General features: G+C 36.6%; 1 protein-coding gene across 1 annotated transcript in view; it reads left to right on the forward strand.

Annotated features, from left to right (window-relative positions):
* The window catches only part of Wdr92 (dynein axonemal assembly factor 10), a 161,880-nt gene extending 146,959 nt beyond the window's left edge, over positions 1-14,921 (forward strand). The window contains exon 8 of the mRNA XM_090398920.1: positions 14,639-14,921. Coding sequence (XP_090255046.1) covers positions 14,639-14,846 — 208 coding nt within the window. The 3' untranslated portion in view covers positions 14,847-14,921. The remainder of the gene's footprint in view (positions 1-14,638) is intronic.
* The last annotated feature ends 2,373 nt before the right edge of the window (positions 14,922-17,294 follow it).

The following is a 17,294-nucleotide window of genomic DNA, read 5'->3' on the forward strand; positions in this document are numbered from 1 at the left end:
GAGGTATTTCCCTACTGAGTGTTCCTGGCAAGATCTATGCAAGTATACTTGAGAAACGGTTGAGAAGAATTGTGGAGGAAAAGCTTGGTGAAGAACAAGCTGGATTCAGGCCAAATAGAGGCTGTCAGGATCAGATCTTCACTTTACGACAAATAGTCGAGAAAGCATGGGAATATAACAAAGATCTGTATTTAAGTTTTGTCGATTTGGAAAAGGCATATGACAAGGTGCCAAGAGAGAAGCTATTCAATACGCTGCAGTTATATGGTGTCAATGGGGCATTATATCAAGCAATACTTAGTCTTTATTTGAGTTGTAAGTCAGCAGTTAGAATTGAAGGAAGTACAGGAAGATGGTTTAATGTTAAAGCTGGTGTGAGACAAGGATGTACATTATCCACTCTGTTATTCATTATCTATATGGATCACATTATGAAGGAAAGTGGTATTAAACATGATATCAAAATTGGAGATGTTAATGTCAGCTCTTTTGCTTTATGCGGATGATGTTATACTTCTAAATAAATCCGCTACAAGTCTGCAAGATTCTCTGACTAAATTCAATTGCTGTTGTAATAGATATGGTATGAAGGTCACCAATAAAAAGACAAAGACAATGAAAATAGGCAGAATCATTGAAACTGTCAACTGTGTTGTGAATGGAGAACCTGTGGAACAAGTAAAACATTTCAGCTAATTAGGCACGATTTTTACTGAAGATGGTAAATTAAATATAGAAATAGACAACAGAATCAGCAAAGCTGGTATGCTGGGAAGTCAATTGAATAAATTCATATGGAATAAGAGAAATTAGTCAGAACACTAAATTAGCTGTATACAAGACAGTGTTCAAACCAGTTTTAACTTATGGATTTGAGAGCTGGGTCAGAAATAAAACACTTGACCAAAGACTAGAGACCGCAGATATGAGAGTCCTGAGAAAGATTATAGGCGTGAACAGATGGCATCAATGGCAATATCATATTAAAAATGAGGATATTAGGAAAGAACTTGACATTGTCACCATCCAGGAATGTGTTAGCAGAGCTAATCTCAGGTGGTATGGTCACTTAAATGGAATGGGAGAGGAAAGATTAGCAAAACAAGTGTTCTCTGCCAGGTTGGCAGGAAAACCACCCAGAGGAAGACCAAGATATAGGTGTATTGATACGGTACAAAGTGCCTTAGATGATAAAAATATAAGATCTGATAATGTTGGAGTCTTGACAAGTAACAGACTGATTTGGAGGAAAATTGTAGATAGGAAGTTAGTAATCATGTAAATTTTTCACGTAGTACTGTCATATCCTGTACACCCCTTGAGGGTACATGGCAGGAATTTGATGATGATGATTTCCTACCATGCCAGCTTTGTTGATTCTGTTGTCTATTTCCATATTCAATTTACCATCTTCACTAAAAATCGTGCCTAAGTAGCAGAAATGCTTTACTTGTTCTATAAGTTCTCCATTCACAATGCATTTGATATTTTCAATGTTTCTGCCTATTTTAATTGTCTTTGTCTTTTTATTGCTGACCTTCATACCATATCTATTACAACAGTCACTCAATTTAGTCAGAGAATCTTGTAAACTTGTGGCAGATTTATTTAAAGTATAACATCATCCTCATAAAGCAAAGAGCTGACATTAACATCTCTAATTTTGATATCATATTTAATACCACTTTCTTTCATAATGTGATCCATATAGATAATGAATAACAGAAGGGATAATGTACATCCTTGTCTCACACCAGATTTATCATTAAACCATCTTCCTGTACTTCCTTCAATTCTAACTGCTGACTTACAACTCAAATAAAGACTAAGTATTGCTTGATATAATGCCCCATTGACACCATATAACTGCAGCGTATTGAATAGCTTCTCTCTTGGCACCTTGTCATATGCCTTTTCCAGATCGACAAAACTGAAATACAGATCTTTGTTATATTCCGATGAATTCTTGCCTATTTGTCGTAATGTGAAGATCTGAACCTCACAGCCTCTATTTGGCCTGAATCCAGCTTGTTCTTCACCAAGCTTTTCTTTCACAAAATCTTCTCAACCGTTTCTCAAGTATACTTGCATAAATCTTACCAGGAACACTCAGTATGGAAATACCTCTGTAATTCTCACATTTCAGTTTTATTTCCCATTTTATACATGGGTACTATGAGAACTCTACTCCAATCATCGAGAAATCGTCCCTCTGTCCAGGTCTTCTGGACTATGCAATGCTGCCACTGTAAAAGACTTTTCTACCACCATACTTGAGCATTCACATACACAAAAGCCATCAAAGGCTTGAATATTTTCATATTTCAAGCCTTTGATGGCTTTTTCTACTTCAAGTATGGATATGTATTCCTGACTGTATACCTGTTGAGTGCTTTTTACCACTGTGCTATCACTGCTTGTTTCATTTAGCAGTTTTTCAAAGTAATTATTCCATACTTCGAGGATATCTTTTTCATTGTCACCTTTATCATCTCTAACTCTTTTTACAACACTCCTTCCTCCATTACTAAGCTTCTTCAACAACCTCCTGAATATTTTGCCACCTTCTTGATATTTATTTTCTATGTTCTTGCCAAAGTCCTCCCATGACTTTTGTTTAGCTAGTTTTACACAGTGTTTAGCTTTCTTACATTTGTCTCTGTATTCTCTAACAGCACAAGCTGACTTATATGCCAGGAACTTTTGATATGCTTTCTTCTTTTCCTTCACTGCCTCTTTAACTTCCTGTGTCCACCATTGAGTTCAGATTTTTCTATCCTTGCAGACAACCTCATCACATGCCTCTCTGGCTGAATCAATCGGGATTTTCTTCAAGGCTTGCCACAATTTCCACGGTTTGGTTCCTGTTCTCAAACTGTTTCATTTTTTCTTCAATAATCTTTTTGTGTATTTTAGTCTACAGTTCACATCTGAGAGCTGCTCAACTTATATTTGCTTTAAAACTTTCTTACACGTTTTTCATTATCCTCGTATAGACTAAATAGTGATCACTTCCAAATTTCAAATCCTCTGTACACTCTGGTGTCCTGCACCAAAGGGAGAAAACATCGTTATCAACAATAACATGGTCAATGAGACTTTTCTTATTCCTTGCCTCTTCTCTACATGTGAATTTGTGTGCATTTTTATGTTGGAACATGGAGTTAGTAATAACTAGTCCATGTCTTGAGCAGAAATCTAACAGGTATGTGCTACCATTTTGATTGCATGTATCTTTGCTGAATTTACCTGTGTTTGTTTTGTATTTTTTTGTTTCCTATTCTGGCATTTAAATCTCCTGTTAGTAGTAAATAGTCAGTTTTGTTTGTTTTATCTATGGCATTCTGTAATTCTTTATAAAAATATATTACTGTCTTCTTCTTTTCCCTCTTTTGATTTATATGTACCAATTATTGTTATGTGGCCTGTTAATGTCTTGAATCTAATTTCTCTTAGTCTTTCATTCAAATAGTTGTAATATTCAGTATTGTTCTTTAGGGATTTATGTACCATAATCATTATACCTGCTTTTGCTCTTTCTCCTTTTTTTACCCCACTGTAGATTTTTATATAGTTGTTTGTTTCTTTTGTACCTTTTTTGTTTTTTCTTTGTTTCGGTTACTATACATATCTTTATGTTAGCTTCGTTTAGTTGCTTATTAAGTTCTTCTTTGTGTGCAATGCCTCTCATATTCCATGTTGCAATCTTCATTATGTGTTCCTTTTTCCAATTTCGTTTACCATTTCCTGAATTGTGGTCTTTTCCCTGATAGTCCATCCGGCTTTTCTTTGCATGAAACTTGAAAGTATTTTGAATTTCCCCAGGGCAGGTTACTAACCTGTCACTGGGTGAGTCCAGTGGTCGGGCTGCTGTCTAGCACCTCTGGACAAGCAGATCTAACAGCATTTAATCTGTTATGGTGTTAGGGTTATACTGCCCATACTCAGTCACCAGTGCTTCGTTTGTACTTTTAGAACTGGATGGACCACAGGAAGGTGAGGTTGACATTTGAGTCGGAGAGGCTATGTATTGTGCTTCACCACCCCTTCCACCTCATTTCATATAGTAATTATAACAAACAAGATTAGGATTTTTCTTATTTCCTCATTAAGTAATGAAAAACCTTGCAATGCTCACAGCTTAAAATTCTATACATTAATTCTTCTCTTCTTTATAGAAGCTGAGTTGTCAGCAGCTTTTTCATAATTAAAATCTGTTGGATCTGGTCCCTCCAGTGAAATCAGCATCAGATTATTTAGAGTGTTCTGACTGATGCGACTCCTCATATAGGTTTTTATCCTTTTTAATGCAGAGAAACCCCTTTCACATTCAGCTGTGCTCACAGGTATGGCCAGTCCAACAGCAGCTAGTTTTGCTAAATTTGTAAAAGACTCTTTGAGCTCAGATGTTGTTACTAATTTCAGCAGAATTTGTCTTGGATCTAGATTTTTGTATGACTGTCCATTAATCGTTTTTGATGCAACTACCCATTCTAGTTTTGCACTTTCATAGTTTAAAACTGCAGGACTTCCATTTCTAGAATAATAATCAAAAAGAATCCCAGTAGCCTCACATTGATCATGACTTTCTGCATTGAAAAGTCTTGGAAAGCAGGAAATGATTGAAAATTATCATATACTGGAGTCTTAAATGTAATAACATTAGAATCTGAATAATCAATGTGAAGGTCTGACCATTCACCTAAAAGATGCTGATGAAGATTTTGAAAATGACTGCCAGGAGTGTCTTTCAATTCTATGATGAATAGTTTTCTGGCTTCTAAGACTGGTTCTATTTCAGTTAAGTCAGCATCTTGCCTTTGCCATGATCTGGACAAGTTAGATAAATGCGGTAACACATCTGAAAGCATCATTAATGAAGCTACGAAATTGTATGTTCTGATATATTTACTTAAACCTTCAGCTGTGATATCATTTCGTTCAGTGGCCTCTCTGTCCAATGCAGCTGTAACACTCACCATGCATTATCTTAGAGACTGTATTGCAGAATCATGAGACAGCCATCTAGTGTCTCTAGCCATTTTAAGTTTAATCTGAGGACAGTTCAGTATAATTTGAATCTGGGTTAAACCAGCCATCCTGACTGAGGAATTTTGGAAGAAGAAAAACAGTTGCCTTAAGATATCATTAAACATGACTAAATAAGGCACTTCAGCAGCTGCTTGGGCACCAGCTAGAGCCAGTCAGTGGTTTACATGACAGTTGACCATGAGTCCATCTGTTTTATCTTTGAGCAGTTTTGCAACTCCCTTTTGCTTTCCAATCATTGACAGCTGCTCCATTAGATCCTAGGCCCATCAGATTACAAGCTTTTAACCCTAGACTGTCAAGGGTTTCAATTACTTTGTTAGTTATAGTCTCAGCTTTGCCATCAACGATATTGCAAGTTGATACAAAACTAACCCTGAGCTCTTTTCTAAGTTGACAAATTTAATGAACACAATTAGCTGTTTTAAAACTGAGATGTCTGTAGTATCATCACATAAAATACTGAAATAATCTGCAGAACGTATACCAGAATTATCCCAGAAAAGCATCTCTCAGCAAGTTATTCAAACTTGAAATTGATTTTTCAATTTGCCCTATTCCAGTTTCTTCTAGTATACGTTTTTCAATTATATCTGAACAAGAATCAGTGTCTTACTTTGTTCATGGTCAACCAAGCTTTCTTTTCAAAGTCTTCTGCATGGCATAGTTAACCAAGTCACTTCCTTGTTTGTGTTTAGACGCACATTTTACATTTGAAAGAGACTCTGCAGAAATCGACAATTCTGTTGTTGGTTTGGTGTCTTCGCTACTATGCTTATCGGTTTCATCTTTCTTAAAATAACTTAAGAGTGTCATTTTCTGACTTGACTTTTTACTCATTATGGGGTAATTTAATAAATATAAAATATCATTGTTATTAAATTAATCAGAACAAATCACTGAATTGTGCACTGACAGTAATACCCAAGACACATAACGCACGTTATGTCGCAATTTTACTATTTATAAGTATTAATTACTAGGAATGGGGATTGATATCACCCGAGACTGACGTCATAGTCCTCAAGAGTTTCGAGAATCCCCCCAAGATCACGACTATATTTGATGTGCAGGCCTATTTTCTTTTACAAAATAAAATATTAAATACTTACCTCACAATCTTCAGACAAAAACCATTATTAAGAAAAATAAATGTAGATTTTTACATTGATTTTTGCCTTCGATTCAAATTTGCTCAATTTTCACAATTTATTTCTTTCAAACATCAAAATTATGTCTCTTTCGTAAAAGATCTTCTTTGCAACCAATACTGTTGTATTCGAGATCCTGATTTTTGTCTTCTTCCATGTATGGATTGGTGTGCATCAAATTGAATATCCGAAGCTTTCGAGATTGGCTTGCAATGCAAGAAATTGATCTGGTCTCATGAGTATCGAGACTCTCCAGTTCGATTTCTCATCACTATTAATTAAAAAAGTCTTAAATTATTTTTCCATTCTTTCTCATTATTTAGCCATGTCAATTCACAACATTAATTAGTTGGGTGGTCAGTAAAACCAGCTGGGTGGTTTGCCCATTCAAAAGGTCCTGGGGAGAACATAGCTTTTGGCTGGAGAGCGGATACACTAACCACTCGGCCAACCAGGCTGCCATTTTTTTATTGTTTGCTGCAGATATTCATTCAGATTTTGTTTTCTTCTTCAACAACTTGCTTTATTTGTAATAATCCTCTGCCTCCTTTTTTGCGTAGTAGACAGCGCCTATCACTGCAAAAATGGAGAGAATGGTGCATTGTCATTAATTTTTGAGTTTTTCATTCTAAATTCTCCCTCTAGCTGGGTCCATTCAACAATGCCTGCTGAATATCCCAAAACAGGTTTTTTTTTTTTTTTTTTTTTTTTTTTTTTTTTTTTTTATGTTGGGCCCATATACGAGAGTTTGGTTGGGCAACCTATAGTACTCTTTAGTACCGTATATAGGTAGTGGGATGGGAAAGGAGGAACTTGTTAACATTCGATTTAAAAGCCTGTTTATTGTATTCCTTGGGAAATACATCAGGGGAAGACTGTTCCACAGTACAGCAGTAGCAGGGATGTAGGAGCAGGAAAAGAAACTTGTTCTGTGGGTTTCGAGGTGTACTGTGAATGGATGTTGGGATTTGGCTGTACATGTTCCAATGGGTTTAGTACATAGTGGGGGGAATTATTGATGTTGTTTCAGTTGAGCATTTTCCATGAAAATATTTGTAGAATAATACAAATTGCAGAGACTAAACGTCTATGTGAAAGTGGGGGGAGTGAGTTGGTAAGAGATGGATCATTTATCAGTCTAAATGCTCTCCTCTGTATCGAGTCAAGCATTTGAGGGAGCTTTTAGGAGCTCCACTCCAAATGTGATAACAGTATTCGATAGCTGGGTGGATTTGCGATTTGTATAAGGTTAACAGCTGTTTTGAAGTGAAGTAACGTTTAGCGAAAGAGAAAGCCTAGTTTTTTGGAAGCTGAGGATGCAATGGTTGCAATGTGTTTATGCCAGGAGAGGCCTGATGTCATGGTAATTCCAAGAAGAGAAATTTCATCTTGTCTGGGAATTTGAGTATAATCAAAAATAATACTGGGGGAAAATAGTTCTTTTTGTGGGAAATAAGACAGAACTGGGTTTTATTATTAAATCTGTTAGCTGTTGACTAGTTATCTGAGCCCCCATTGGAGGATGTTTTGGTCGTCTGCATTATGGGAAGTTGTGATTGATTTCTGTGGGATGAAGTGAGTTGTGTAGGGTAAAGTTTATGGAGGAGTGCAATGTGCTGTCATCTTGGGTTGGAGGTCAACTGAAGTAGGTCTTTGATGTATAGAAGGAAGACGGTCGGTGAGAGAACTGAACCTTGTGGGACCGCAGCATTAGTTGGATAGTGGGAGGATAGGGAGCCATCTACCATTACACATAGTGTGCGTCCAGACAGGATGCTGGCAATCCATCTGCAGAAGTCCTGAGACAGTCCAAATGATGGAAGTTTGCTTAGTAAGTCTTTCTGCTAGACCCAGTCAAAGACTTTAGAGATATCAAGTGCAACTACTTGGAATTCACCAAATTTTTCCATGGCATATATCCAGAGATGGGTGATATATGAGAGCAGGTCACCTGTTGATCGGCATCGGTGGAATCCGTACTGGTGATCGTTTAATAGCTGGGTACCTTCAAGTTAGAGTAGTAGTTGAGAACCTGGTTTTACTCCATTTCCCAAGTAATATATATATATATATATATATTTTTTTTTTTTACCTCAAAACACAATATTATTTCTTGAGACTACATTTAATTATACTGCCTGTTTTAAATGAGACCATTTTTCTGGATCTGCTGCAAACATAATTTAGATTTAAGGAGTTAAGGGTTTATCTGGCAACTTGAGATGTGACAGGATTTGAAATGCTGCATTCAAAACTAAATCCATAACAATTCCATATTATTCTCATACCACAAGACCACAGATCTCAATATATATATATATATATATATATATTTTTTTTTTTTTTTGGTATATCCTTCTATTTTTTTTCCTGACTAAGGAAAATGAGCTATCCTCATTTGCTCATTGTTAGTGCCTGCATGCACATATCATAGTTTTTATGTTCCCAGAAGATGGCAATGTAACATTGCCAAAATATTGGAAGGTATTGATTGAAGTTTTTTAACTAATATTTTAGTATACATTGTCATTTCCTGAAAAATTTAGTCATACAAGATTTGTATTTATTTTATATAATAGAATGTTTATTGATAAATATATAATTTCATAATATATATATATATGTATATATAATATGCATATGACTATGGCCAAAATATTAGAGACACCCCAATGCTAAATGGAATCCACTACTAACTTGTGACATTAAATATGGCAGGCAGAGGCCACAGATAAGTAGTAAATGGATTTGTCTTCAAATGTGTGTGATAATGGGCAAGGATCTCAAGTGAGTAACAGTAAATATAGGATGATAGAAAAGCCAGGCATAGTAACAGTATCTTAGAAAGTGTTGTCCTGCTAGGACAGCTTTTGGTGCATGTAACCTTGGTGCATGTAATCTTGGGTTAAACCAAGATTAGTATGATAAATAGAAAATAAGAATTTGATGTTGGACATTGACCAGAAACATCTGACTGATGGAAAAAATGTGTGAAGGAGTGTAAAGTTGATCGACTAACTGCAATGATTGTCTGAGAAACATCCAGACTTCAAAGGAGTCTGTCTGAATGTACTGTCACATGCAGTGTAACAGTAGAAAGCCCTTGAATAGATGATAATCTGTAAAAACAAGCAGCTATAATTAAAGGCAACATGGAATGATGAATTCCAGTTCCTGCTGTTTCACAATGGATGGAAGAACAAAGATTTGGTGATGGCATCACAAAGCCATGACTCCATCATGCTAACTCACAACAGTGCATTGCAATGAGAGTAGATGATGTAGAAACATATTTCTGTGATGCTTCTTAGGTACTTGATAGCAGTAGAGCAAAGGCTGAATGGTGTGAGCTACCTTAACATCATTACTGACTAGTTCCAACATGTTATGCCGACTATTTATTCTGCATTTGATGGTCACTTCCAGCAAGATAAGCATGATATATTGCAAAGCACATTTTCCAGGAATGATTATAAGCAGGGCTTTACAAATACAGTCACCTACTCGCCTGTGGCAAGTTGATTTTGTCAGCTGGCAAGTAGCTGCAGACTGGACAAAATGGAATATTTTTATTAAATAAAAAATAATTTTCCAAACATTATCTTTTTTTTTTTAACTTTACAAAAACACAAAAGGATATACATACTGTAACAAATTATTTCCAAAAAAATCAGTATTGTTTTTACTGTTTGTCCTGTTCTTATTTTTTATTGACTTCTTCTACTTGGAATGGTTCTCACACAAAGGAAATATTCTTCAAATAATAATACAGCACCACTAATCACTTTAGGGAACTTCCATTGGGAAATATTATTAATAAAATGGGATCTGTTATTATTATTATTATCTCAAGACCCCATGGAGTGAAAGACTCATCAAGGAGGTCCTTTTATCATATACACACCCCATCATACCACACCTCAAACACACTCAAATTCTCTGCAGACACCACACTCTCAGGCAAGGTATTCCAATCATTCACAACTCTGCATGCAAAAAACCTGCTTCTCACTCTCCTGCTCACACACACACCTTATACAGCTTCCAGGGATGATCTTTGGTTCTTCCCCTGACCTCCCACTGTTTTCTGTAAAACCTCTCCAACAATGATCCCATAACAACCCTTACTAACTTGTAGGTCCTATCATATCACCTCTCTTCCTGCTATCCACTAGACTCTGTAAATTGCATCTTCTCAACCTTTCCTCATATTTGATATTCCAGTTTGACTATCAGCTTATCATATGGTAATCTATCAAAATCCTTTGCAAAATCTAAATATATTACTGTGCATCCCTCTCCTCTGTACAAAGAAGCCATCACCTTATTGTAATAAGTAAGTAGATTACTGAAACATGACCTCCCTTTAGCAAATCCATGCTGCCCATCAAAGATAATACCATTGTTGCCAACACAATTCTGCATCCTGGTTCTCACCAGCCTCTCCAACCCTTTAACCACAACACCTGACACATAGATAGGCCTATAATTTGATGCTGAAGTTCTATCACCTCCATTATGAAGTGGCACAACCTTCCCCCCCTCCTTTGGAACTTGACCCAGTGCAAGACTCATATTAAAAAATTATGTCAAGGCAGATTTGATTTCAACTTCCTGGCACATTCCTTCAGAATATGCTGTGATGTGTGGAGTGAGTTCGATGGGTGAAAGGATTTATATAAGATGGATGGTTTGCATTTGAATGGATTTGGTGTATGGAGACTTGAAAAGGTGTTGTTGAATGAAGTGGAAGTGGATGGTGCAGAATCAGGTAAACTAGAGTTATTAATGGGGGGGGGGGATTAGATATGCAGACTTTAGGGAGACAGTTGAGTGTATGAATGTGTGTAATATGCCTGAATGAGTACGAAGGACAACAAATCAGAATGAGATAGTTAGTATAAGGCATCAAAATAGGGATAGGACAAATGGGCTTCTGCAATTCATGTATACTAATGCCAGAAGTATTAGGAACAAGAAGGAAGAATTTTTGGCCTTGGTTGGCACTTCCAGGCCACAGGTTATTGGCATTAGTGAAACAAGACCCTATGATCACTCTCACCAATTGGTGGCAACGTGGTCATATTCGTTACAACCAAATTCTCAGATGCAATTACTAGGTCAAGCACGCTCTGACTCCTAGTATTTTCCATTACACGCTGTCGCAGATAGTTATCCCTTAATAACCACATAAAATCCAATTCCTTCCTCCCATGTGTCCTCTCCTCCTTCCAATCAATGTTGCCATAGTCGAAATCTCCCATAATAATTACCCTCCTTCCACTCATTTCTTCTATTTGCTTATGCATACTATCTCCATCATCTATTCCATCACCTGAGGGGTATAGTGTGTTCAGGAGTGACAAGGAGAATAAAATGGGGGGGGGAGATGTTATTGATGATAGCTGATGAGCTGCAGCCAAGGAGAATAGAAGTTGAATGGCAGGATAGAGAAAAAAGCACATTTGAGGCTATTTGGTGTGAGATTGAGGCTAGCAGAACAAAATATACAATTGGGTGCTGCTATAGACCAGGTGATGGAATAGATGATAGAGATAGTATGCATAAGCAAATAGAAGAAATGAGTGGAAGGAGAGTAATTATTACGGGAGATTTCGACTGTGGTAACATTGATTGGAAGGAGGAGAGGACACATGGGAGGAAGGAATTGGATTTTATGTGGTTATTAAGGGATAACTATCTGCGACAGCGTGTAATGGAAAATACTAGGAGTCAGAGAGTGCTTGACCTAGTAATTGCATCTGAGAATTTCGCTCTAACGAATGTGACCATGTTGCCACCAATTGGTGAGCGTGATCACAGGGTCTTGACTTGGGAGGTGGCTAAAGGTGTGGAATTTACAATTAAGACAGAGTACATGTGGAATTATCGTGCTGGTAAGTATGACAAGCTTAGGAGTTTGGTTGGTTCAGTGCCATGGCATGTAAAACTGCAAGGGCTGGATTTTGATAGTGCATGGGAGGCGATTAAGAAATGTTTGCAGGAGGCAATGGCCGACTGTATACCTAGAGTCCGAATAATAAATCAAGTAGGGGTTAAATGGATGAATAACACCATTAAGCTTGAGCTGCAAAAAAAGAAACAACTATGGAGGGAATTTAAGGAGAAAGGTGACCGGCAGGCACATGAACGGTACAAAGCGCAGGCCAGAAGAATAACGAGTGTGGTAAGAAAAGCAAACACGGATTATGAAAGAACATTAGCCATGCAGGCTAAAGAAAATCCCAAACAGTTTTTTCGATATGTTGCAAGTAAAAGAAAAAATGTATATAGCAAAATGATTTTAAAGAATGCCAATGGTAGGGAGGTAACCGAATCAGTTGATATAGTGGAATTACTGAGCAAGAACTTTGCAAGAGTATATCATCCATGTGGTGACATTGCAGGAATGAAAGAACCAACAGCTTATATGGGAATTGTGGTGAATGAATTGGAGGTGACTGTGGGATTGGATGGTATACAGCTTGTGTCGTACGTGAAGCGGCTAAAGAATTGCCAGTGCCCTTGACCATTTTGTTTAATTTTAGTCTCAGGTCTGGGTTTTAGTCCCAAGGGAATGGAAAGAGGGGAAAATAGTTCCACTGCATAAAAGAGGTTCCAAGACTGTTGTAAATTACTGACCGATCAGCATATTAGTAATCATTGTCAAGGTGTTGGAGAAAATATTCAAGAGGAAAATACAGGATTGGATAGATGAAAATGGGATACTGTATTGGGAGACAGCATGGTTTTGTGAAAGGTAGATCATGCCTAAGTAACTTGCTCACATTTTATAACACAGTAACGGCTGAACTGGATAAGGGTAATGGGTTTACAGTGATTCTACTGTACCTTGTTAAGGCCTTTGACAGGATACCACGTGGAATTCTAATCAGTAAACTGCAGCATATGGGGATGGATATAGGGTTGGTGAGATGGATAGAAGAGTGGTTGATGGAGAGATACCCAAGAGTGGTTTATTCAGGAGTAGAGTCCAAAAGATGGCCTGTGACTAGTTGTGTGCCACAGGGTTTTGTTCTTGGACCACTACTTTTCAATTTGTTCATTAACGATATAGGAAAGGATCTGAGAGGAACTGTTCATTTCTTTGCTGATGATGCAAAGTTGGGTAGAGCAATAGTGAGTGAACAGGATATCAAAATTTTGCAGGATGATTTGGATAGTTTGAAGGACTGGGCTAAGGAGAATGGATGTCAGTTTAATGTGGCAAAATTTGTTCTTGACATGATGTTACAGCTTCGATTAGTCTCTGGACTCCTTGGAGTTGTCCGTAATGATAATAATATTATTATTATCAAGTCTAACAGCCTTATTAACATCAAATTTGCTCAATTCACCATACACATCTTGCTCACTTACAGTCATTCTCTTCTCTCCATCATCAACTGCCCTCAATCTCTCCATGATGTCACATTCACAAGAACGAAAGACCTTTATGAACTGCTTATTTAGTATCTCCACTATATCTTCTGCAGCAGTTGTCCTTATATCATTTTCTCCAATCAGTGTCATCCTTCCATAATCTTTTTTTCTGGCTGCATATTAAAAGAACTCCCTAGGATTCATTTTGGCTTTATTAGCTAACTGCTGCTCATACTGCACTTTTGCTACCCTTACCAAGTCGCCCTCCTTGCCTGGTCTTTGTAATCCTCATGAAATTGGTTATTACCACTTCTCTTATACTGCCTCCATATTGCCTTTTTTCTCTTTATCGCATGTTTAATCTCTTCATTCATCCATTTCACACCTACCTTATTTAACCTTCTGAACTTGGAGTACATTTAGACATTTCTTCTACTAGATAGTTCTTGAATATCCCCCAAGCGGCATTGATCCCTTTTCCAGCTAACTCCTCATTCCATGCTATACCTGCAAGCTGTCTCCTGAGCTCCTCATAATCACCAGCCTTCTTTTCTTACAGGGGGTCCTCACACTGCTAGCAACCACACAAGTAATAACGTCATGGTCACTCTAACCAACAAGCGTGTGATTTCACACCTCATTTTTAATTACATCCTCTGATGAGATGATCAAATCCAAGACCTTCAATCCTCATGTGCCCTCTTGGGCAAGTAAGTTTATTTTTTGGTGAGTAGGATTTTGTATAATTTGTTGAGACCTGGTTATAAGAGCATATTCTTGACTGTTCTTTAATGGATTACTTGCTAAGAAATGTAATGCTTATCTCCTTTTAGCATTATTAGAATACGATGGAATGAGATTGTAGTTTCGTCATATGTACCTGGCCTGTAACTGTACCTGGAGTAAGCTACCTGTAGAGCATTTCTCTGAACCTTATGAAGTTTATCATGCCATGTCTCTTTTGAAGGTGGTTTATCATGCTGCTAGTTGGGTATCTCTAATAAACTGGCCACTTGATGTGTTTATTGTAAATGATATTTTTGTTTAATTTTTAGCATTTATCCTGATAAAAGGACTACTGAATCAATATCAGAAGAGCCAGAAGGTGTTATTGGCAGTGTGTCTTTACTACAGAACGTAACTATAGCACAACAGCCAATTGCAGGATTTGATTGGAGTCCTGATAAACAAGGACTTTGTGTCTGCACATCATTTGACCAAACTCTACGAGTACTTATTGCTACTAAGCTAAATAGAATCTGAAATATACATTTCGTTGAAATGAATTTTGTTAGTGTTAAAAAGAAAAAAGAAACGAAAAAAATAGTTTAAAAAATATTTTTTTTCTTTTGTCTTCATCATTGGACTTTAATGCAAACCTATAGTAAGGATTTTTTTTTTCTCCAATGTCTATGAACTTAAATAAGGAGCTAGCACATGCATTTCTGCAGTTAGCTGAATTATTCCTGCTTTGTACATAACAGTTGTCTTTTGTTTGGTGATTCTGACAGTTGTAAAATTATTAATGCTCCTCTTCATATTTTAACATGATTTGTTTTTTGTTTTTATTCTATTTTTATTTAAGAAAATCTGTACATGAACTTTAAAAAAAATTCTCTGCAATGGTCTTCAGATATCTAGGTTTCTTTGTGACATTTTTCCTTCAAACACTTGTTTATACATAGCTAATTTTGCATTTTGTTCCAATTACCGTATTATCATCTGAGGTAATATCCAAAGTAGTTCCTAAATATTTTTTCAAGAGATTAATATTGTCAAGTTCATTTCTGTTGTCTCTTTTGATATAATTCTTTTATTGGTATCAGTTGTTTAATTTCTGACTTTTAGATTTGTATGTATTTGATTTGAACATTGTCTTTCATACTGTTATTTAATGTTTTAGCTGGCTTTCTGCTAAGTTAATTTTTATCTGTTTTCATTTTTAATTTGCCATCATTACTATAAACTGACTTTCTTAAGTAATTAAAATGTCACAGGTTCACTTATTGAGATGCAGTGGTTTCGTGTTTTGCTGTCTGTTTTGGCAGTCTGGATTTTTATTGCATATTCTAAAGGAAATTTATTTATACTGTTAAGTTTCAGTGAGGACTGTTCTTTTATGGTGCATGAATTTATTATACTCATGGTATTTACTATAGCCATCCATAATTTCACAGATGACACTCTGCACCTCAATGATGGGCCACATGAATTCAAACCCAGGTTATCCTGTTTTAGGCTTTTCTTGAGCCTTCAACTCTCCAAAGACTACCATCCCATTCATCTCATTGAAGATATATCACTTTGCCATTTTTCCAGTAACTTTAGCCTAGAAAAAAGGAAAATATTACTGTTTTGAGTAATCTTCCTGCCATTCTTTTTATATATCCAAAGTATATTTCAGCTTTCTTCTGTCAGTACTCTAAAGTTCTACCAATCCTTTATAGGATCCAGCCATTTGTCTGCTTTTCAATATGAGAAAGGCACACCTTTTTCATCAGTCTCTGTAACACCACATTTCAACAGCAGACTTCTTTATGTTCCAAGTTTCATATTCATGAATAGCTACTGAATAAACAGCTGCATCCAGAATCCTCATCTTTGTTCCTTTAATGATTGATCTATCCTCCCAAACGTGAGATATGTTTATTCTTCTGGCTATTCTTGATCTTCCTCTTAACAGCAGTTGTTCGTTGATAATGAAATCCAGCTACTCACATTTGCTGGCATCCTCATTTTTTCTCCACTATGATACACTTGTTTCACCATACCTTGGTTAACTGGCATGTCTTCGCTGGTTTAGTGCAGTGGTAACATGCAACAGAAATGAGTGAGCTGAAAGAGCGAGAGATACGAGCAGTGTGATTGAGAATTAGGAAGGGAAGCCCAAGTTTGGCAGTAGAATTAACATTAGGTAACATGACTGGCAATTTAGCAGTGGTGTTGATTGTGTTGATGAATGCTGATTGAGGATAAGACACATAAAAATAGGTTTACTGAGAGGGGAAAGTATGAAAAATAAGTTAAGGAGCAGGGAGGGAGGGAGGGAGAGATCAGAATTGAGAAGAACTTGAAACACACACACACAAACCATGAAAGGTTTACTGATGTGAGGTGAACAAGAATAGAAGTTAAAGAAAGCTTTAGGAATGAGAGGAGAAAAAATGGGATAGCGAGGAAAGAGAGGAGAATGAGTAGAAGTCGAGAGAGAGTACATGAGCAAGAGATACAGATTGAGAGGAAGACAGGTGAAGAAGCAAGAGAGAGATCATTGGTGGCAAAAGAGAGATAGTGATGTAGGTGAGCAAGAAACAAATGAATTTTGTATGCAAAAGAAGTGTGGTGTATAAAGATCGAATGTTAATGGTATGCAGAATGAAATGAGAGAGGAGGGTTTTCCTGGAAGAAAACAATAGTGTGCGACAAAGAAACAAAGTGAGACTTGGTTGTGATGATTGACTTGAATGACCTGAGAGGTAGTAGTATGAATCAGATGATGAGAGATATGAGGTTAAGATTAGTTATTGCTGCTCTTCTCCTCAACTGAAGCTTATATCCTTGATATAACCTTCATTTGAGGAGAACAGCAGCAATAATAAATGAAATGGATAGTGAGAATATGAATACGAGAGTGGTCTGAAAAGTTTTCAGCCTAACAATGAAAAAACGAATTCATAATTTCAAAATTATTTTTATTTTTTAACATAATCT

This window comes from Typopeltis vanoorti, chromosome 10 (assembly GCF_054136105.1).
Source record: "Typopeltis vanoorti isolate ZY-2024b chromosome 10, IOZ_Tvanoo_1.0, whole genome shotgun sequence".
Lineage (NCBI taxonomy): Eukaryota > Metazoa > Arthropoda > Arachnida > Uropygi > Thelyphonidae > Typopeltis > Typopeltis vanoorti.